Source organism: Palaemon carinicauda, chromosome 44, assembly GCF_036898095.1.
Source record: "Palaemon carinicauda isolate YSFRI2023 chromosome 44, ASM3689809v2, whole genome shotgun sequence".
Lineage (NCBI taxonomy): Eukaryota > Metazoa > Arthropoda > Malacostraca > Decapoda > Palaemonidae > Palaemon > Palaemon carinicauda.
Window position 1 is genome coordinate 30,962,155 of NC_090768.1, and position 23,603 is coordinate 30,985,757.

General features: G+C 34.2%; 1 protein-coding gene across 1 annotated transcript in view; it reads right to left on the reverse strand.

Moving 5' to 3' along the window:
* Positions 1–23,603, reverse strand: part of Marcal1 (SWI/SNF-related matrix-associated actin-dependent regulator of chromatin subfamily A-like protein 1) — a 198,029-nt gene that overhangs the window by 16,444 nt on the left and 157,982 nt on the right. Inside the window, exons 7-13 of the mRNA XM_068366961.1 lie at positions 18,419–18,596; positions 16,129–16,295; positions 14,995–15,159; positions 13,357–13,515; positions 12,953–13,060; positions 6,581–6,755; positions 4,097–4,285 (exon numbers count right to left, since the gene is read on the reverse strand). Coding sequence (XP_068223062.1) covers positions 4,097–4,285; positions 6,581–6,755; positions 12,953–13,060; positions 13,357–13,515; positions 14,995–15,159; positions 16,129–16,295; positions 18,419–18,596 — 1,141 coding nt within the window. The remainder of the gene's footprint in view (positions 1–4,096; positions 4,286–6,580; positions 6,756–12,952; positions 13,061–13,356; positions 13,516–14,994; positions 15,160–16,128; positions 16,296–18,418; positions 18,597–23,603) is intronic.

Consider the following 23,603-nt stretch of genomic DNA (forward strand, 5'->3'; position numbering starts at 1 on the left):
GAAATAAAATATTTTATAAACATTAACATAAAAACAGAAATTTCATATATAAACTATAAAAAACCTATGTCAGCCTATTCAACATAAAAACATTTGCAGCAAGTTTGATTTTTTGAAGTTCTACCAATTCAACTACCCAATTAGGAAGATTATTCCACAACTTGGCCACAGCTGAAATAAAACTTCTAAAATACTGTGTATTATTGAGCCTCATGATGGAGAAGGCCTGACAATTTAATTAACTACATGCCTAGTATTATGAACAGGATGGAACTGTCTGGGAAGATCTGAATGTAAAGGATAATCAGAATTATGAAACTCTTATGCAACATGGATAACGAACTAATTGAACGACGGTGCCAGAGATTAATATCTAGAACATGAATAAGAAATCTAATAGACCATAAGTTCCTGTTCAAAAAACTAACATGAGAATCAGCAGCTGAGGACCAGTCATTAGAACAATACTCGAAACAAAGTAGAATGAAAATTAAAACACTTCCTCAGAATAGATTGATCACCGAAAATCTTGTATGACTTTCTCTATAGGCCAATTTTTTGTGCAATTGAAGAAGACACAGACCTAATGTGTTTTTCAAAAGTAAATTTGCTGTCGAGAATCACTCCTAGAATTTTAAGAGGCATACAGTTAAAGAAACATTATCAATGCTGAGATTCAGAGGTTGACCTATTTGCAATCATAGTTTGAGTTTTGTTAGGATTCAATTTCATGCTACCAGATAGTTAGATTTTATTCACAGGTATATTTGGATAGAGCCACAGAATACTTCTTGCATTCTTTACAGGTACCCTTCAAGACGTCTGCTTCTCCAGAGAGATTAATCCCTACTCTTGGATCTGACATGCCACCTCAAGTTAGCTAGCATAGGCCTAGATGGCCGACACACCTCTGCCTTACTTGTCGGAACCACATCTGTCCAATTAAGTTTATGGGTGTACCCCAGGGTTCCCTTTTTCTATAGTATCACTGCTATGGGGCAGAAAGAATGCAGTTAGTAAATATGTCCCATCATAGGTGACCACCAACAACATCCTTGAGCATTCTTTGGACGAAAGAACTCCATAAACCAGTGGAATGGCAGCGAAAGGGTTTCCCATTGATGTCCTCACCAAAAAATAAGATCACAAATCACAGGGACAGAAGCTGAACGATGACATAACGTTGAGAACTTTGTCCTCTGGAACATTGGAAACCTCAAGCGACATACGTGACTTGACCAAGGTGTCCATGTGGTCACATTTCCCCTTCAGTTAAATGAATGTCTAGGTGATTTTCATTTAGCTATGTTCCTGTCTTTATCTGACTATGGACATTCAGGTGTGTGTGTGTGGAAGTTTCTGTAACCTTAATGGTCATTTGTTGTTATAAGGTTATTCGTGTTATATTTAATTTTTTTCGTAACCTTAATGGCCATTTGTTGTTAAAGGGTTATATGTGTTATATTTCCTTTTTTTCTGTAACCTTGATGGTCATTGTTACAAAGAGGTAATTTTAATTTTATTTCATTTATTGTTTTGACTAACCTCTTGCTTATTGAATAACCAAGTGTTCCAATTGTCTTTTATAAATCCTTTCCGTTATTATTAACTTTACACTTTGACTAACCATATGCTTATGAGTTAAAGTTTTTTTTTTTTATTTAGCCTGGCACATTTTGTTAAGTTAACCTTACAAAAGAATGTGTAAAGTTTTTGAATAAATGCCTTGGATAGGTTAAAGTCATCATTGATTTTAACTAAACTCCACTGATTGTTTAATGGCCTCACTTAGATTTATTCCTCAGAGGTAACCAAAATATTGTCTTCACATGTTTCAAACTATTTCACATTAAAGATTTTTTAGTTAAAGGAACTTACATTTAAATCTTGAAAGGTATTGTTGTAAACACTATATAATTGTAAGGGTTTCTTACATTTTTATGTGCTGCTGAAGTGAACAATCCTTATTATCCCATCCTAAAATGGGGCCCTGCAGGAAGGTGCAAAACAGCACTGTCCCCACTCATGCTCTTGCATTATTGTCTTTATTCTAATCATTGTTGAACACTCTTAGTTGGGGTGTATTATCATGTGCTAGGTGTAGCGCCCAAACACTGAAGTGGTATTGGTACTGACAAAGCCAAAATGGAAGAATTCCCTTGATGTAATCGATGACAAACCGTATCATTGCAGTTTTCTGACCTGTTGGCAGTCCAGTCACTCAGTTTAGGATCTAGATATCAGTTATGGGGAGGTCTTCTTGGAATCATTTCCCGCACATAATATTTCCCACACTGGGTATATAGGGGAAAGGTCACATTTTCTTTTTTTTTATCTCCAGTCTTGGGTAGTGCCATAGCCTCTGTACCATGGTCTTCCTCTGTCTTGGGTTAGAGTTCTCTTGCTTGAGGATATACTCAGGAACAGTTTTCAATCTGTTTCCTTATTTCCTTTCCTAACTGGGCTATTTTCCCTGTTGGAGTCCTTGTTGGAGTTGCTTTTCCAACTAGGGTTGTAGCTTTGCAAGTAATAATAAAAATGATAATAATCATAATAATAAATATAACAATAATATAAAGAATGATAACAAAATGAGAACAGAAACAGGATATCAACAGAACAAACTCTTTGAAACAAACTGGAAATGCCTTTACAGCCAAATAAAAAGGGATTTTGACAGGAAAAATCTATTTCTGGGGAGATACCTGTGATGCCCGGTGAAAAGAGTCCTTCCTTACACTTTTCTGATATAAATACTTCCAAATATACCAGAGAAAGTTAAAAGTATGGAATGCAGAGGTTACTACCCTCGCGCGATCACCCAGTGGGCGTCGTGTATAAAGCAGGGGCGTGTGAAAACCACTATTCACAGGCTGTCTTCCATTTAGATAATTCCTTCATCAAAGGGAAGGGCCGTAACAGAGGCCCTATCTACCTTACCTGAGCCACCCCACCGACGCCCGACACTAGCGACATCTGTACTGCATCCTTCTGTTGGATTTCGTAAGCGTCGTATTCTTCATTTTTGTGCTGCTTGTTTTTTCACTGTTTCGTGAAGTTTTTCGTCATGGCTGAAGCTATTCTTGCTCCTGACCAATGTTAAGTACCATAGATTGTTTTTGACAGATTTTTTTAGTACCGGGCATCAAGAAAACCTAGAAGCAGAACCATCCAAACAGCTCTGAGAAGGCACATGGAATGTCCCAGTAGCTCACAACAAACGAGCAAAATGGCTACATAAAATAAAAATCAATGAAGATGGAAGAATTAAACAAAGGTTCTCTGATATCCGAACAGAGACTATACGGAACTACCAGAAGAAAACTCCAAACTGGAAAGCCCCAGGGCCCGATGAAGTTCATGGTTACTGGTTTAACAACCTCAGAGCCTTGTATACGAGAATGGCAAAACAACTCTAGCATTGTATTTAAAACCAACAAGCAAATGGATGACCACAGGATGGACTTATCTACTTCAACCTGGAACACCACACTATAAACCACCAGTCTCTTTAAAATGACTAAAAATAATAATAATAATATTAATAATATTAGAGGTCAAGTTGACATTTCCACTTAATAGCATGTTCTATTCAGAGGTAAGATTCATGGAAATAATATAAAAGATACAATAATCTTTCCTATATAATCAATTGATTTAATAGAAATATAGTTCTAAAATTGCATTAACATAATTACCATAACTGTATACCTATCAGGTTTATAGCAAGTGTACTCTAAAATGTATAAATCATAGTATTTCTTGTTAGCCATGTTAAAAAATATTTAATTCCAGCCTATGGAACAAATAAACAATAAAGATGCTTTCAAGAGGCACAAGAGCACATAGAGGTATGTAAATCACAGAAACAACATATTGAATTCCTCAATATCTATCTTATTTCTGTAGCTCTCTATTGGGGGGTACCACTTTTTCAAGAAATAAAATTCATAATATATTTCTTTTATTTGGAATTTTATCATACCAAATTTTATATTCATTCCCAACAATGTAAGCACCAAAGTTTGTCTGCTATGTTAAAAAAAGTATTTTTTTAGCTAAAGAAAACAGAGGAAGATCATTTATTTCAAAATACCTTTTGATATGTAGCTTCCCCTGACAGACTGGAATCCTTGCTTAGACCAGCTTTGCTTAGTACTTCTAACTTTGCTTGAACTAGTGGCCAGATGTGATCATCTACAGTCCCTTTAGCCACCAGATACTGTACAGTTACAGAGTCTTGTTGACCAATTCTATGGGCTCGATCCTCTGCTTGCACTAAAATCTGTAATTCAATATTTATATTAGGACAGAAAGTTCCTGTACAGTATATTCGTTTAGATATAGACTATGGAATATCCGAAAGTAGGGGTACATCTATTCATCAGTATCAGTTATCTAAACTACATACGGAAATCTGGTATTTGGTAATGCAATTCCCTGTAATACCCTCCCCATGTAGCATGATATTCCTCATGCAATTATTTTTCTGTATACATGAAATGCTGACAAGCACAAAATAAATATAGCATAACAACCTCAAAGACATTTCAGTTATACTGAACTTATATAGTACATCATGAAGGAATAGAACTTCAAATACTGACAATATTATAGTATTTAGTACCTCTTAAACTTTATATTTAATTCATAAAAAATATATGCTGCATGTATACTGTACTAAACAGAAATAATACTTTAATATGCCATCAATATTAATACTAAAATTAAAATTATTGAAAGGTTAGAGAAAGATAAAGACTGCAGAGAACGTAACCACAGTTCTGTTTACATTTTGTCAGCTGGACTTGCATGGTTGAAGTTGGTTTCATTGTTGATGTGGAATTTTATCCTTTAATAGGCTATTTATTATGAAATTATGTTAATAAGATGTAAGGTAAATATCATTTAGTAACATTTATTATCAAGCACTGTGAGCAACCAGCATACTTGAAAACACAATAGATTTGATACATTTTGTAGTGCTTGACTCCCAGACTTTGAACAGCTTCCCAGATACAGAAAAATTATTTTTGAAAAATAGCCATCGCATAAATTGGGAATCGCATAATTCGGGACCGCACTGTATATATCTTCCATACTCTCTCATACATTTTCACCCTTGTCCAGCCTATCTTCACCCCATTCTTTCATAAGCTTACTCTACCTTCATTTTTCATCTAACATTCACTACTTATAGTCCAGGCTTCTTACATATAATGGGTTCATGCCAATTAATTTTCAACCCTTTATTCATCCCATTCTCAAAAACATATCCTGGTACTTCTTTACTTAAGTATGAAGTATGTGGGTGTGGTGCAACCTAACTTCTTCCATGCTACCATCCATACATAACTCACATAAAACATAACTAAGACCATTAGAAACAACATCTAACACCTCATATGGATTTTCAAATTTATAGTGGAGCTTATCAATCACTAAAAATAAAAAAATAAACAAGAGCTGTCCTTGTGGCAGTCACCATTTAAATCCAAAGTTCTGTTTACATATTTTCTCCAGCAAACTCAATCGACACTCACTTCACAGTAACTGGTGGGTGTTTAGACAGTTTAATAGGGAGGGGGAGGGCAAGACAGGATAGTGGGGGAGAATTTTTTCATTATATTTCTATTCAGAGGTCATTAAGTTAACACTGCAAGTCCATAGCTTGTTCTATTCAGAGATAAGATTCAAAGAAAAGGGATTTTGACGAAGGAAAAATCTATTTCTGGGGAGAGACCTGTGGCGCCCGGTGAAAAGGGGTCCTTCTAATACACTTTTCTGATAAAATCTTCCAATTATACCAGAGAAAGATAAAAGCATGGAATGCAGAGGTTACTACCCTCGCGCGAGCACCTTGTGGGTGTCGTGTATAAAGCAAAGGCGCGTGAAAGCCACTATTCACAGGCTGTCTTCCATTTAGTTAATTCCTTCGTCAAAGGGATGGGCCGATACAGAGGCACCAGCCAATCTACCAGAGCCACGCCACCCACGCGAGCGCCATCTGAACAACATCCTTCTATTTGGACTTGCTCGAGTGTGTGTAATTTGTTGTGCTCTCGGCGTTTTTCACACTTGTGGATTTATTTCGTCATGACCGAAGCTCCATCTTCACCCATTCCAATGTTAAGTACCATAGTTTGTTTTGACAGCTTTTTGTAGTACCGGGCTTTTGTCATCTAACCAGTATAGTCTGTTTTATCATTACCGTCTGGGCCCGTCCGTCGGCGGCCATTGTTTGTTCCCTTGTCTTGCTGGGAGTTCATCTTAGTCTTGCCCGTTTGGTACTCTGTCACTTAGGTTCTTGGTTAAGTCCCTGGCCTTATGCCTTTTTGAACCATCATTATTATTATCGTTATTATTCCCATGGTACTTATAAGATAAAGTATTCATAAAAAGGGCAAAAGACTTAAATCTAAGGTATATATTTAGAGATGGTTGTAGTTTTTGGAAGGAAGTTATATCATCAAAACAACCTATGATCAACTGGTCATTATTTCCTTAACTACATTCAATGAAGGAGAAAAATTTTAATTCTAAATATATATAAATTAAAGGTAATGAAAGAAGCTCTTACCCCTGGGTTCCAAAACACCTCGGCAAAGACTACCAGCTGTGCTGCTGTTAACGTAATTCCAGCATTTGCCGCCGTGATAGACAGAATGGCAGCCTTAACATTGCTGTTGGTTTGGAACTTATTCACAAGTTGCTGTCTTGCATCACCACTTGTTCTCCCATCAATTCGTATGTATCTATAAAAATATAATTGGTTAATAGGCGAAGTTTATACAATATCTAAAAAAATGCTGTATGTAAATGGAAAGGCAAAATGAAACAGAAATAATCAAGATCTATCATTTACAGTAGCCCACATTCATGGTACTTTTATAGATTATCATTATTGCTATTATCATCACTATAATTATTGCAGTTCTCACTATCAATTTTCTCACTATCAATATTGTTGGGTACTTCAACCAAACAAGAAAATTAAGATCCACATTTCTGTTTATACATTTAGGCCATACGGTACTACTGTATTGTATCTTAAACTATACAAGTTAATAAAATAAATTGTAGCTTCCATCCACTTACAGATTTCTCACCAACTACAGCTAAAAATTTGGAAATGTTAAAAAAAGTATTCTTTTATTGGTAACTTGCATGTCTCAAAACACATTGTTAACTCAAAGCCATAATTATGGACGTCAATTTGAAATTTTAATTCACAGTGCAGTGATACACTATATCATAAATCATTATCTTTAGAAAATGTTTTGAAACCTTTTATTCTGCCATTTTTCGAGTAGTTTTCCTCCGCTTAGACTTTCACCATTGACTCTCATTTTGCATCGTTAAGTAAAAACTCAAGTACTATTAATATTCTATTCCTTCACCTGCATATTACTCTCTGGTACTGCCATTTCATTGGCTCATTTGTGTAGGTTAAACAAAATTTTTCATAATACTAACCATTTTTTAATTCAGATCTTCATACACCATACCATCCACCACATGATTCTAAGTATGCAGTTAATTATAACGGTATTCCAGATGGTTTTTTTTTCCTGATATGACCAAATTGATGAATAATCTTCCTCATCAGACAGTTGAATTAATGGAACTCCAAAGTTCAAACTTGTTGCATACACATCTTTGGGTAATAGGCTAATATTGTTATTCCTCCTATTTCATTATATTTTCTTTATTCCTTTTATAATTTGTCATTTACTTCCCAATTTCTTTCCTGCTCGTGGCTACTTCCCTATTATGGTCTTTCCTTGTAGAGTTCTGCTTCTCCAGCTATGATCACAACGTAGCTTGTAACATTAATAATGATGATAATTAATTCTCATGGAGTTGGCCTAATAAGTCCACCTTTAACTCTACCATTTAAATCTCATTTTAATAAATAGAGTTCTTTAAAATTCTTAACATTCAAGTATGCCGAGATAGATTGAAATAAATCTGATCTTTATAATAAAATTGAAGATATCATCTTTATACTTACCTAAGTTCATACTCTCCCACCCACATCCCCACTATTACTGAGGTGTCATTATAAGCAGTAGTTTGACCAGCAGACCCCTTACATGACTGGGGTCGTACAACATAGGAGGGTGATCTATTGTAGTACCAAATGGATAGGGGTGGTCCTTGTAGTTTTTACTTTTAATGCCAAGAAACTCTGATTTCATAGGCATTACACTATGAACTTCAGGTAATAATTGAAATAAAGACTTTTATTATAAAAAATTATTTCTAGGAACAACACTTCTTATAAGAATACTGTAAAATATCATTGTCGATATTATCAAAACTCTCAGTATTATTTCCCAATTCTTATTTTTCACTTTATCCTTACAAGCACAAGTCTGTCATATATATACTAACCTATATAGCAACAAGAACTTAACCAGTCAACATGAATTGAAATAGTCTTCATGCAAATGGAGGGTGGTATCCTACTCCAAGCAGCTTGACTCATCATCACTGCCATGAAATTCTTCATTAATTTCAGCACACACATACACACACACACATATATATATATTTATATATATATATTTATATATATATACTGTATATATATATATATATATATATATATATATATATATATATATATATATATATATATATATATATGACTATAAATAACATGATCTTGTTTATACTGTACACCATATTTCAAACATTAAGAAATAACACACACATATATATATATATATATACAGTACATATATATATATACTGTATAAATATATATATATATATATATATATATATATATATATATATATATATATATATATATATATATATATATTTAAACGAATAACCAACTTTATTACCCAATTTTGCTGTTTACTCAAAAATTAATTCAAGGGAAGAAAAAATGCATTCTCGAGCTGAAGAGCTAAAACCAATTGAAATTTAAGAATAAAGAAGTTTAACTATTATCATCATCATCATTATCATCATCTCCTACACCTATTGACACAAAGGGTCTTGGTGAGATTTCGCCAGTCGTTTCTATCTTGAGATTTTAATTCAATACTTCTCCATTCATCATCTCCAACTTCACACGGCATAGTCCTCAGTCATGTAGGCTTGGGTCTTCCAACTCTTCTGGTGGTTTGTGGAGCACAGGTAAACGTTTTCTGTACAGTACATGAAAATCTTTTTTCCCCACAGATTCATGGCATCAAGAGGATAGGGAAGTATTTTGACTTAGACAGAAGCTGTCCTACATCTGCTGTATGTTATTGTAGTTAGATGCTGGTTTCATTGCTTTATTAGAGGCATTAGTGTAATGGAAGGAAAAAAATGGGAAAATTTCATAATCTTAACCCTTTTACCCCCAAAAGACGTACTTGTACGTTTCACAAAAGCCACCCCTTTACCCCCATGGACGTACCGGTACGTCCTTGCAAAAATATGCTATAAAAATTTATTTTTTCATATTTTTCATAACTTTTTTGAGAAAATTCAGGCATTTTCCAAGAGAATGAGACCAACCTGACCTCTATATGACAAAAATTAAGGCTGTTAGAGCAATTTAAAAAAAATATACTGCAAAATGTGCTGGGAAAAAAATAACCCCCTGGGGGTTAAGGGTTGGAAATTTCCAAATAGCCTGGGGGTTAAAGGGTTAAGGAGCAACGCTGACATTCCAACTTCCAGAGACAAATGCCTGTATATAACAAAAGTAATCCTGATATCCGCTACCAGATGATAAAGACTAATACTGTACTTTCTATCTATAGATGTAAAATGTCATACTAAAATAACATTGGAACTTTACACTTGCCAACATGCTTGAGTTCTAAGTCAAAACAGATATCATGAGTTAGATTTAGATTTATAAGGAAAGATTATACCAAATATATTGCAAAAATAACCCTTTCCAGATTTGCGACCTAAATTGAATTAAATACTATAGCTACCACTCTATTGCTAATAGCTCTAACTCGCATAAGGGAAAAAGGGAGACTGATCGAAATTATACAAGAGAAGGGATCAATCTACAAAAACAAAGAAACAATTCATCCTCTTGAATATAGGATGGTAGATGTCCTAACCCTATAAAAGAGAATCTTGATCTCATCATGTAAACCCCGATCTGCTACCAACTCAAATTAAGGACTAGCTCTACCAGAGTGCAGACCATCTGAATGGGGAGAAAGGCCTCATCCCAGTGCACCTTTTAACTAAAGGGTAACTATAGTCTTGCAATTGAAAAAGACCACCCTAAACTGGTTAAGGCTTGGTATGAAGAAATTGCTGTGTGTGAGGGTGGTCAATCTGGAACACTAATCTGGATAGATTTTGGCTAGAACCCAGTGCCTTACTCAAGGGCCAGTAATGATCTTCCCAAGGACAAGATCACGTAATGTTTCTTGACAAATTCTTCCAGAGAATATGTACTATAAGCAAGATGGATGTCAAACCTAATGCCCCATCGTAAAAGCTGTAAAAGGCATCTTACTCTACAAGGAGATGAAACCATGGAAGAATTGACCCTATCATACGCTATCCCCTCTTTGGGAGTTATCAATCAATAAAGCTATGGTTTGGAGTCTTAAATCTTTTAAAACAGATCATACAAAAAACCAACCATGCAGCAGTAATAGCCAAAACTTGAGATGGACTTGGCCATAGGAAACCCATACCGCCTGGTAAAGAACCCTGTATTCTCCATACATACCTCATGAACAGTGGCTATGAAAAATCTTCAAGATTAATGAAGTCATACCCCTAGACTAGCACCTCCAGTGAAGGACATTTAACCTGGAGGTTGAGAAGATTTTCAGGAGGTTCTTCCTCAGAGAGTTCACCCACAAATTGGTCTTATGTTGAATCCAATTCAGGTCTTTTGGGAAGGTTTATAGCATCAGAGAGGATTCTGCAGATTCAAAAGAATCAAAGGACAAAGAGGAGTGATCCTGAACAGAGTTAGTCATCAAACATTCATCTGGATTAGTCTAGGCTGGACAAATTTTGCAAGGTAACAGACTCTTCCAACCAGACTGACAAAGGTGAAGTCATTAACCCTTTTACCCGCAAGCTATTTGGAACCTTCCAACCCTTAACCCCCAGGGTTTTTTTTTTTCAAGCACATTTTGATATATATATTTTTTAAATTACTCTAACAGCCTTAATTTTCGTCATAGACAGGTCAGGTTGGTATCATTCTTTTGGAAAATGGGTGAAGTTTCTCATAAAGTTATAAAAAATATGCAAAAAAATTTAAATAGCAGTTTTATTTCAAGGACGTACCAGTACGTCCATGGGGGTAAAGGGATGAATTTTGTGAAACGTACCAGTACGTCCATTGGGGGTAAAAGGGTTAAGCAGTATTCTAGGATAGTTAAGATTTGGCGACCTCAAGTGAAAGGAACTGTCCTCTGCAGCAAGATGGTGACAAATCATTTTAGGAATGACACGAAGACACGACCACGGGGCAACAAAGAAATTCATGGGGTCAATCAGTAAGAATTAAAGACAAATATTTGCCTTGAGCTACTGCTACACCTATGGGAGTGATCCCGGTAACAGCCACTTCAGTAAGAACAACGCTGGTAAGAGCTAGCATAAAAATGTGAATGTGAGAAAGAAGATTCTCTACGACCCTTCATGCTTGTATGCTCCCGTGGAGATACAACATCCAGGTCTAAAGAACTTCAAGAGCCCTTAAGAAGTTACATAATCTTTCAATATGAAAACTACTGTAGAGAGCGACAATGATAAAATTAACTCATTAGGAAGCAGCATGTTCTCAAGGGACATGAGGGAGGCAGGAGGAACTGCAGTAGGAAGGAGCACAGCACATTCAATACATTAGGCACAGGAGGTAAGAAAATGCAGTAGAAAATAGGGGAAAGGGGGCAATCCTCCGGTGGTTATCACAACATATAAAATAACACAATGGCATACAACTAAAATATTAAACCCCTGAAAAGGCTTGATGATGGAAGAAACTCATAAAGACAGGATTGTAGACAGCTCTAACAACTGAGACAGAAATGATACTGGGAACAGCAGAGATCCTAGCAGCAAGGAATGAGGAATAAAACAAGAAATAGATGCTGCTAAGGATGCAAAGCAAATATTTCCTCCAAGATTGTTAAAAAAAAATGGCAAGGCTCACTGCATTCTTATATGAGGGAAGGTCCTTCAAAGAATAAGAAACAATGGAGCGAGATGTTTTACTTCTTCAAGCCGTCTCTGCAGGGTGCTTCAAGATTACAGTAAGGGGTATAGCATTAAGACAGCTGAAGAACCATCTGAAGTTGTAAGATTCCGAATATAGGCACAAGTAAAGAAAGCATTGAATTGTAGCATTGGTGAATCTGGGAGAGCAATGCAGAGTAGCTGTTAATGCTGCCAATTTGCACAATGGAATGATAGACAGTGTCACCTGGAGATATGGCCATGTGCATTAGGGATTTGTTTTGATCAAAACAACTTGGTGTGGCTGAGATTTCTTACACAGAAATAAGGCTAGACATGATTTATGGTTGTTTGTTGTGGCCTGATTGGTAACGTCTTTGCCTGGTGTTTGCTAATCGTTAGTTCGAGTCCTGCTCAGACTCGTTAGTGCCATTAGTGTCTGCAACCTTACCATCGTTGTGAGCTAAGCTTAGGGGGTTTGGGGGAGCCTATAGGTCTATCTACTAAGTCATAAGCAGCCATTGCCTGGCTCTCCCTGGTCCTAGCTTGGGTGGATAGCAGGCTTGGACGCTGATCATATTTGGTCAATCTCTAGGGCATTGTCCTGCTTGCTAGGGCAATGTCACTGCCCCTTTCCTCTGCCATTCATGAGTGACCTTTAAACCTTTAAATATGTTTTTCAGTCCTTAATTCAAAATAATTTTACAATTAAAGATATAAACAAAGATGGTTTTTATAAAATTCTGAACTTTAATAAGATAGTTGTACTTACTGTGCATTGACACCTTCACATGTTTCAGAGAGCTTGTCCAACATGACCCGATGATGGGCAAAAACAATAAATTTGCTTTCTCCTTCAAGTAGTTCCTTGATATACTCGCTGTGGATTTGAAAATTCTTATGCTAGTGTATTTTATTTTTACATTAAACTTATACAAGTGCAAAGGGTAAAATAATGATAAGGAAAATAACTAAAATTGCTAGCTGATGTGAACCGACATTAAAAATTTCAATAAAAATCAAAACTATTGTTAGTCCCTGAAGAAATATAAATGACTTAACATTCATAGTTTTAAGTAAGCATAATAATTTTAAAATAAAAGTCTACAATATATGTAATAGGATATTTATTCCATAATTTCATATGTAAAAAATTAATTAACAAAATTGTCTTACCTCACAGCTTTCAACTTGGCAAAAGCAGACTGTGAGAAAAATTCCAATAAGGCACCATGCTTTTCAACACCTTTGAGTCTCATCCCCAGATTCCTTGCAGCTTCTTCCATGGCTTTGGTGTTGGCTTTGATCAAACTTGGGTCCAATATTACCATCATCCTAAATCACAATTAAATCTTTTATTGAGGAAGTATATTACCAATAAAGACAAAAAAAAAGATTAACAATTTTATCTATGTTAAGACATTTTTTCCTTAACCTTGCGTGCATATTGTGGACCCAATTTGGTAACCTGGCACATGTGCAGACCCATATTAATTTAAATTTCTCGGATAATTTCAGCTTTTCCTGAGAGTTTGAGGTATGCGGTGTCATTTGGTGAAGTGCATTGGTCGAGGTAGGATGCATCAAACTGAGCTCCAGATATTACCAAGATTACAGCCCTCAAACTTTCGTCAGTCACCAGGTGGGTACCATGTTACCGAACAATGTACAAATCATAATATTGCACACTTGAACATTTTGATATATATCTCAAATTGATATTTACAAAAATTAAAGAGAATTTCAGTGAACTTTGGTGAGTACTGTTGCTATGCAGTGATGCCGTTATCTTAGGCTGTGTGGCCACGTCATATATTTTGGAGATCTTATATTAATTTCTGAGTGAGCTATAGGGGATACACTCTATGTCAAGTGGCCCTCTCCGAAGAAATTTCTTTTTTATTCTTTTTGACACCTTTTTAATTGCTTATATTTACTATCTTTTACCTATCTTTTAGGGTGGTAAATTCACGAGATATTTTAATATTAAGGTGGTTTATGGCGTACATTTTTAAAGTACCGTTTTTTTTTTTTTTTTTTTTTTTTTAATCGCAACATCAATTTCAGTTTTTTTTTTTACCCCATCAAAGATTCTCAGTTTTTGGGCCTAAGACATTAAAAATTGGCATGGATGTTCCCATATCTTGCTTCATTGCCAAGATCAACTTAAGAACTCAGGACAAGACTACACAATTCTATAGGCTGTTTTTTTAATGTATGTATTTTTACCACATAATCTTTTATAATATTTACAATAAATAGTAAATATCTTTCTTTTTTCCTTTACTCCTAACATAGTATTAAATTATTAGTGACCAATGTCCAAGTTTCATTTTTTTTATATCTTTAATAATAAGGGAGTTATTTGATTTGAAAATTGAAGTCAACGTGCTGGTATCAGGTTACCGATGGCGGACAACAAATCTAAGGTTACTAATGCAGGGTTAATGATACCACTATTACTTTTTCAAGCTCTTACTGGACTATAAGGATTCATGCCAACTATTCAACATATACCATTGTATATCGAATATTTATAAAGTAAATACTGTATTTAATTATTTCTGCCAGTATCTGTATAAATGAATGATAATACTCTCTATGCCTGAGATAAGATAGCAAAAACTAACGTTGCTTGTAAATTTAATGTGCTGCACATTTAGCATGCAAAAAAATATTTAAGCACTATAAATATACAAACATTATCAACTACTTTAAAGAAAAAAACATCTAGTACAAGCTCTACCTAAAATAAAGAAAAAAATATAAATACATAGTGAAATTACCAAGACTAAAAAATATAAGAACAATTACCTTTGTTTGGGCGGAAGCTGGCTCAAAACTTCTGATTTGAGTCTGCGGATCATGAGCTTGGCTTGTAAAATAATCTGTAATTCTTCCATGTTGCTTGAGCCAGTGAAGTCCCACCCCCATGGTAGCTGTTTTCCATTACAATAGCGTATGCCAAATTCTTGAAACCTGGAGGATTAGGACATAGATTAACATAAAACTAACTTTCACCTGTAAAGAAAATACTTGTGTATCTTCTACAACTTTAATTATCATTATCGCAAAGTATCAAAGTTTAATCAAATTGCTAAGTATCAATTTTGTATTAATAAAATCTACTCAGGAATTGGTCAAATGAGGCAAAAAGCTAAACAAAATTGCTGAACAATACTCATATATTACAGAAAGACTAGCTTGCAGGATTTTCTTTTAAACGAGGGATAAACTCTGAGCCTAGACATGTAAAAGAATTTGAAAAAGATAAACGAGAGAAATCATAAGGAATACACAGAAAGTTGATGGCAGAATGCCCAATGTTTTGAGCTGAAAGACCAAATAGCCCAGGATTATTAAAGTCTATCTATAATTGCCTCCATTATGCAAATTTCCTGTTGCCATTCAGTCAAAAGTACATGTGAAAATAAACAAGAAGTAGCTGAACTAAACCTTTCAGAAAAAATGCACAACTAAAAGTCGATCTCTTTAATCATTAGATCTTAAGCTTATTATTTTGGTATTGCTTCAACACTAACTGATCTAAGTAAAGATTTATGGTGTCAATATCATTTGAAAAAAAATATATCAAAATCTCTAGGGTGGTTTTGATTTAATAATGCAAAGCATCTTAACCTTCTGGCACAGACATTAAGGGAACTATAGTCAGGTCTTCCAGTTTACATATTTCTGCTATGTGGTGTGGCTTAACACATTTATGCCAACAATCATTATGAAGAAATATATTGAGAGCCAGCATAATCAGAGCCCATATGATCACACACAAGCAGTTATTTTTTCCTAACAAACATTGGTGTAGTGTACCCTACAATTCCACAACTCTGATAAAATCTATCTGGTTTAATTGATTGAAGATAACCTTGAAAATCTAACAAATAAAATCAACACATCATAAAAAAAAGTGGAGTAACATAGGACAATTACCGAGGAAAAAGATTGGGATCTAAGCCATTAATCTGTGTGTAGAGCTCTGATGGCCTTGAAAGTGCTGGGGTACCACTCAGGAGAATAAGACGTTTACACTGTTTCATTATAGGAGCAGCTGCTTTGTATCTTGCTGTCTTAAAACTCTTCAACATATGTGATTCATCCTATAAAAATACATAAAAAACATTAAAATCTCTCAAGGTACATAGAATAATTAAGAACACAATCCCCATTGGAAGATTATACAAAACACAGAAAACAGGACACATACTTATCCAAACTATAAAAAGCATGGTTTGATTTCGAAGAAATATCTTTGACGGTTAGAAGAAATACTATTGTTATTACTGTAGAGGAGGTGTATATATATATATATATATATATATATATATATATATATATATATATATATATATATATATATATATATATATATATATATACAGTATATATAAAAGTTAAATTTTGCACATTTAAATGCGTTTTTCATATTTCAAATAAGCCATACATTTTAATACATTAAAGTCTGGATTCTCTTACTGACCTCGGGATCAGACCCCCCGGCAAAATCACTCAAAGACTGTAGTATCTGACCGGCCAGGTTTCGAACCCTGGTCCTGGTTACTTGTATGACTGTGACACTACCACTTAGCCACGAAGAAAGATAAAAGTCAATGACAATTCTTCTGTGCATTTACTTGTCAAATTAAGGTTTTTTGAACTTAGAATTGAAATCAACCCATCTTCACCATCGTAACTAATTGATATGTTTGTAACTTGGCATTCAATTAATGATAAATTCTGCATATGTAAACGTGTTCTTTCATATTTCAAATAAGCCATATATTTTAATACATTTACAGTATATCTGGATTTTCTTAACGACCTCGGAATAAGAATCACGAGGCGAAATCACTCAAAGACAATAGCATCTGACTGCCCGGGATTCAAACCCTGGACCAGGATACTTGTACGACAGTGACCGTACCATTTAGCCACGAAGAAAGATAAAATGTCAATGACAATTCTTCTGTGCATATACCTGTCGAATTCAGGTTTATTGAACATAGAATTGAAATCAACCCATCTTTACCATCATAGCTAATTGGTAGGTTTGTAACTTGGCATTCAATTAATGATAAATTTTGCACTTTTAACCAGGGTTTTTTTTTATATTTCAAATAAGACTTATATTTTAATACATTAATATCTGGATTTTCTTAACGACCTCGGAATCAGAGTCTCGAGGCAAAATCACCCAAAGACAATAGCATCTGACTGGCCAGGATTCGAACCCTGGTCCAGGATACTTGTACGACAGTGACCGTACCTTTTAGCCCTGAAGAAAGATAAAAGTCAATGACAATTCTTCTGTACATATACCTGACGAATTCAGTTTTTTTGTACATAGAATTGAAATCAACCCATCTTCACCATCGTAGCTAATTGGTAGGTTTGTGACTTGGCATTTGATTATTAATAAATTTTGTACATTTAAATGTATTTTTTCATATTTCAAATGAACCATATGTTTTGATATATTAATGTCTGGATTCTCTTGACCACCTTGGGATCAGATGCCAGTCAGATGCTATTGTCTTTGAGTGATTTCGCCTCGAGACTTTGATCCCGAGGTCGTTAAGAGAATCCAGACATTAAAGTATTAAAATATATGGCTCATTTGAGATATATATATATATATATATATATATATATATATATATATATATATATATATATATATATATATATATATATATTTATATATATACATATACTTAGTTTAATGATAACATTTGGGGGGTAAGCAACTAAAGACAAATGCAAATTTGGAAAAGCCAGGAATATATGCTGCCACTCTTAGTAAATGATAGTGTACTTCCAGGTATCTACTTCCTTGTATGCAAAAAAAAAAAAAAAAAAAAAAAAAAAAAAGTACATCTAGGCCTTGAGAGAAAAAAAAACTTAAAATAATGGTACTTATAGTAATATAACACCTAATACAAGTAAAACATCCAAATTATCAAATGCTAAATACAGAACTGAGCCCTGGGTAAAAATACAAAACACCATCATTACACATTAGTATCTTCCAATACAGACTTATTAATTGAGTTGTAAAAAAAGAATACATGTGTAAACAACGTACAAAAATACTTCTAATGCATTTATGGTGACTTTTATCTTTTTCCTCATAAAACAGCATTAGAATACACAGATTTATGAAGATTCCCAATCAATTAAAGAACTAAAGATATCAACGAATGAAGCATCAACAGAAACTTACCATAATCACAACTTTGAAATTTCGATTAAGTAATTCCTGTTTCCTACGAGACAGAAGGTCGTAACTGGTGATGACCACTTGAGCATCATCTATGTGATCTTTGCCTGAATTGAGGACAGTGATGTCATACCTCTCTACTGTAGATACCCAACGTTCAATTGAGCTCACCCAAGAATATCTGCGAAAAAGGGTCAGAATTTATCTGATTTACAACAGCATCAACTTTGTGCATTGCATATACAGTCTAAACAAGCTTACACATCTATAAATATTTGGAATAGGAAGAGATAAAAGGAGAATATGGTGTTAAAAACTACAATTAAGTGAACATTTTGGATGAAAAAAAAGTTGCCTTTATTGAGGAAGAAATATTGGAAAGGAAACACATCAATATCTAAAAAGCAGGAGGTTGCATGCAATATCCTCTAAACCATGGTCTTCCAATGTCTTGGGTTAGAGTTCTCTTGCTTGAGGGTACACTCGGGTATAATATTCTATCTTATTTCTCTTCCTCTTGTTTTGTTAGTGTTTTTATAGTTTCTGCCGGATATATTTATTTTAATGTTACTGTTTTAAAATATTTAATTTTTCCTTGTTTCCTTACTTATAGCATTTTGCTTTTCCAACTAGGGTTGTAGCTTAGCAACAAATAATAATAATAATAATAATAATAATAATAATAATAATAATATACAAGTGAAACAGAATATGTGTAAGGATAGTTACACAGCAGCTGACGAGTCTTATATTTACATGTATGAAGAGGCTAGTTCATATTTCTGCACCAAAGCCTTGAATCCTGTCCAGGGTAGATAAAATCACTGTGCATAATTCATTTTGTAATAAATTCCAAAGGCAAAATGAGTTTGACATTGGATAATATTGAAATAATATAAATATCTATAGTATTCATTTTAAATATACATTCAAACTACACACACAATATATATATATATATATATATATATATATATATATATATATATATATATATATATATATACTTATATAATGATAAATTTTGCACAGGTAGATGTGTTTTTCATATTCAAATAAGCTATATATTTTTGATACATTAATGTCTGGATTCTCTTAACGACCCCAGGATCAGAGCCCCAGGCGAAATCACACAAAAACAATAGCTTCTGACCGGCCGGGAGTCGAACCCTGGTCAAGGAAACTTGTATGTACAGTGACATACCACTTGGCCAAATGGGGATTATGGATGAAACTCTGGAGATTATTAAAGAATATAAACATACTTAGGACAGATAATAAGTGTTTTCACAGGACATGAAACCAAAATTAAAAAGGAGGATAAGAATGGGATGGAGAGGTTCTGGTAAACAAAACGAGATTATGAAATGTAAAAAGCCACTTTCTCTCCTTTAGAGACTTGGACTGTTACTAAAGCCTTATAACATAAGCTAGTTACAAGTCAAGGACCTATGGAAAGAATAATGATGGGAATAACACTAAGAGACAGAAGAGCAACACGGATACAAAAGCAATCTAAAGTAGAAGCTATTCAAACAACACTTAACGAAAAGAAATGGACGTGAGCAGGAAATTTAATGAGAATGAGAGATAATAAATGGACAAAAATAACCGAATGGGTCCCTAGAGATTGCAAACAATGTAGGGGAGGTAAGAAAAGACGATGGATTAGCGAGCTAAGAAAATTTGCGGGTATAGACTGATATAGAAAGACCATAAATGGACAGTGGAATGACATGTCTGAGGCCTTTGTCCTGTAGTATATTAGCAACGGCTGATGATATGTATATATATATATATATATATATATATATATATATATACATATTTCCATGAAAATTGAAATATCAACAATAGAGTTGGAGTGATACAAGTTGCAGAGGATTGCTATAGAATAGCAATATGAAAAATAACTTTGCCAATGAAACACCCGAGCTGGTACCAAACATGACGGTATAATAAGTAAGGAAAGCATTAAAAGAAAGGCAGGAGGAGATGATCTAAAAACTGATTTAATGATAGATGGAGGAGATTTCATAATAGTAAAACTGGTTAATTTTACACAAATGCTCTGGACTTGAAGCGTGTAAAAATTTCATCATTATACTAATTCACAAAAAAAGGACACACAAAAGACTTGAAAAATTACTGACTAATAAGTTTACTCTCCGTAATATATAAAGTATTTACAAAGATAATATGAGGCCGAGTAAAAAGACAGATAGACTCTAATCAATAAGAGAGCAGGAAATCTTTAGAAGTGGGTATTCAATAAGTGACCATATTCATGTGATTAATTCGCTAATGGAAAAATCAACATAGTATGACAAACCCCTATGTACGGCATTTATCGACTATGAGAAAGCTTTTGATTCTGTCAAAACCTCAGCAGTAATGAAAAACAAGGAATAGAGGAGTCTTATGTTAGAACATTTGAAGATATCTATACAGGAAGTAGAGCAATCCTAAAACTACATAAAGATAGTGAGAAAATTCCTAGAAAATGCCTAGAATTTTCAAAAATATAGATTGGCAAAATATAGGAATCAATATTAATGGGGACTATCTAGACAATTTAAAGGTTTTCAGACAGCAGGGTTGTGTTTAGTGAATCATGGGAAGAATTGCATAAGAAGATATAAGATTTGATTAAAGAAAGCAGAAATGTAACATTGAAAATGAACATGAGTAAAACGAAAATAAAGTTCAATGAAAATGCAGAGAGACAAGAAATAAGAGTTATGGACGAACCTTTAGAGATTTTTAATGGGTTACACACTTAGGACAGACAGATTTTCCCCAGGACACGAGACCAAAATTAAAAGGAGAAGCAGGGGAGATTATGAAAAGAAAAATCTCACTTTCTTCAAAAAGAAAAATATTCAATGAGATGGTCCTACCAGTTTTAATTTATGCATCAGAAACTTGGAGCCCAACTAAAGCCATAGGCATAAAGCCTAAGCTAGTTACAAGTCAGAGAGCTATGGAAAGAATAATGGTGGGAATAAAACTAGGAGACAGGAAAAGAGCAACAAGGATACGAGAGCACACTAAAGTAAAGGATGTTCTAACATGTAAGAAAAGTAAATGTAACTGAGCAGGACATATGAGAACGACAGATAATAGATGTGATATTTAGAATAACAAAAAAGGTCTCTAAGGACTGCAAAAGAAGCAGGGGAAGGAAGAGAAGACGATAGATTGATAAAATAAGAAATTTTCCAGGTGTGGACTGGCATAGAAGGACCATAAACAGACCCAACTGGAAGAAAATGTCTGAGGCTTTTGTTCTACAGTGGATTAGTAGCGGATGATGATGATGATGATGTTTTATATATGTGTATGTATATATATATATATATATATATATATATATATATATATATATATATATATATATATATATATATACAGTGGAACCTCTACATCCGAACGTATCTACATCCGAATTTTCCAACATCCGAAGTAAAATTCGAGCAAATTTTTTACTCTACACCCGAATTTTATTTCGACACACGAAGTAAGCAATTTTCGTCGTACCGGTTGCTTCCGAATTTTTCGACACGCGAAGTACAATTCGAACACGTTCCTACTCTACACCCGAATTTTTTTTTCGACACCCGAAGTAAACAATACTCGTATGCGTAGTCGGTGCTCATAGCGCCTGATGTGTTTTTTATTTCCGCCAATAGAAGGCAGCACTTCAACCTTGGAGGGACCCTCAATTAGCGTGGCTTGGGTCAGTCCTCTGTTCTCGTTGACTTTGTGTGGTTTTGCCCTGTGCGTTCTGCTATTAATTGTGTTTTAATCGTGATTTTTTACGTTCATCCTTTTACGGTATTTTACGAAAATCATGGGTCCTAAAAGGCTTAGTTTCGCAAGTGGTAGTGGTGAGAAAAGGAATAAAGGAATGCTTTCTTTAGAAGTAAAGCAAGGAATTATTGAAAAGCATGAGCGTGGCGTCCGTATGAGTAAACTTGCAATAAGTTCCGCGCAAATAAAAGAGGTGTTAGGAAAATATCAAGACGTGGTCGACTTCATCGACAAATACCATCCAAAGAAATTGCAGGTTTGTCATGTAGTTGCGCAGTTTGATGATGTTTCCCTAACTTATTTTCGAAACATTCTGAAAAGCTGTACCAAGCAACTTTCTATTGATAACTTCTTTAAAAAACTACGAAGGGAACTCGTGATGAAGAGGAAGGAAGGGGTTCAAAGAAAACAGCAAAGAGTGAAGAGAAAAAAATTCAATCAATTTTAAGTGTAGAGAGTGAAAGTGATTAAAATTAATCATCAAAAAGAAAAAAAGAAAATGTAAAAAAAAATATAAATTATAAAAAAAAAATAAGCTAAGTTATGTTAAAGTTCACTTAGTGTAAGTTAGAATAAGTTACGGTAGTGTACGTTTATCGTAGTTAACCTCTCTACCTCCTCGCCGCCCGTCCGTCTCCTCTCTGGTAGCAAGACTAACAACACCTGCGCTGGAGTTTCTAAGGTAAAGTGACGCTAAAAACCCGTTTCTTATTTATCATTTTTTGATAATTCTTCTTATTTACATGTCTATTCTTCTTATTTACATGTCTATTATCTAATTTAGTGTTCATTATTCTCATGGGAAAATTATGTGTAGTAGTTTATTAAGAAGTTATCATAGGTTTTTGGGCTCAACCACGGATTAATCCTATTTCAATGTATTCTTATGGGAAAATTCGTTTCGACATCCGAACATTTTCTACATCCGAAGTTGGTTCTGGAACGGATTAAATTCGTATGTAGAGGTTCCACTGTATATATATATTTATATATATATATATATATGTATAAAATATATGTGTGTGGGTGTTTGTGTACAGCAAACCTACTGCTTCAGTTGTCGGCAGTTCAAATGCTGTGCATTCCTTGTATCATTATTATTATTATTATTATTATTATTATTACTAGCCAAGCTGCAAACCTAGTTGGCAAAGCAAGATGGTATGAGCCCAGGGGATCCAACAAGGATAAATAGCCCAGTGAGGAAACTAAATAAGAAAATAAATAAACGATGAGAACAAAATTAATAATAAAATATTTTAAAATCGGTAGCAACATCAAAACCGATATTTCATATATAAACTATAAAAAGACTTAAGCGTAACATCATTAAAATAAATATCTCCTATATAAACTATAAAAGCTTTAACAAAAC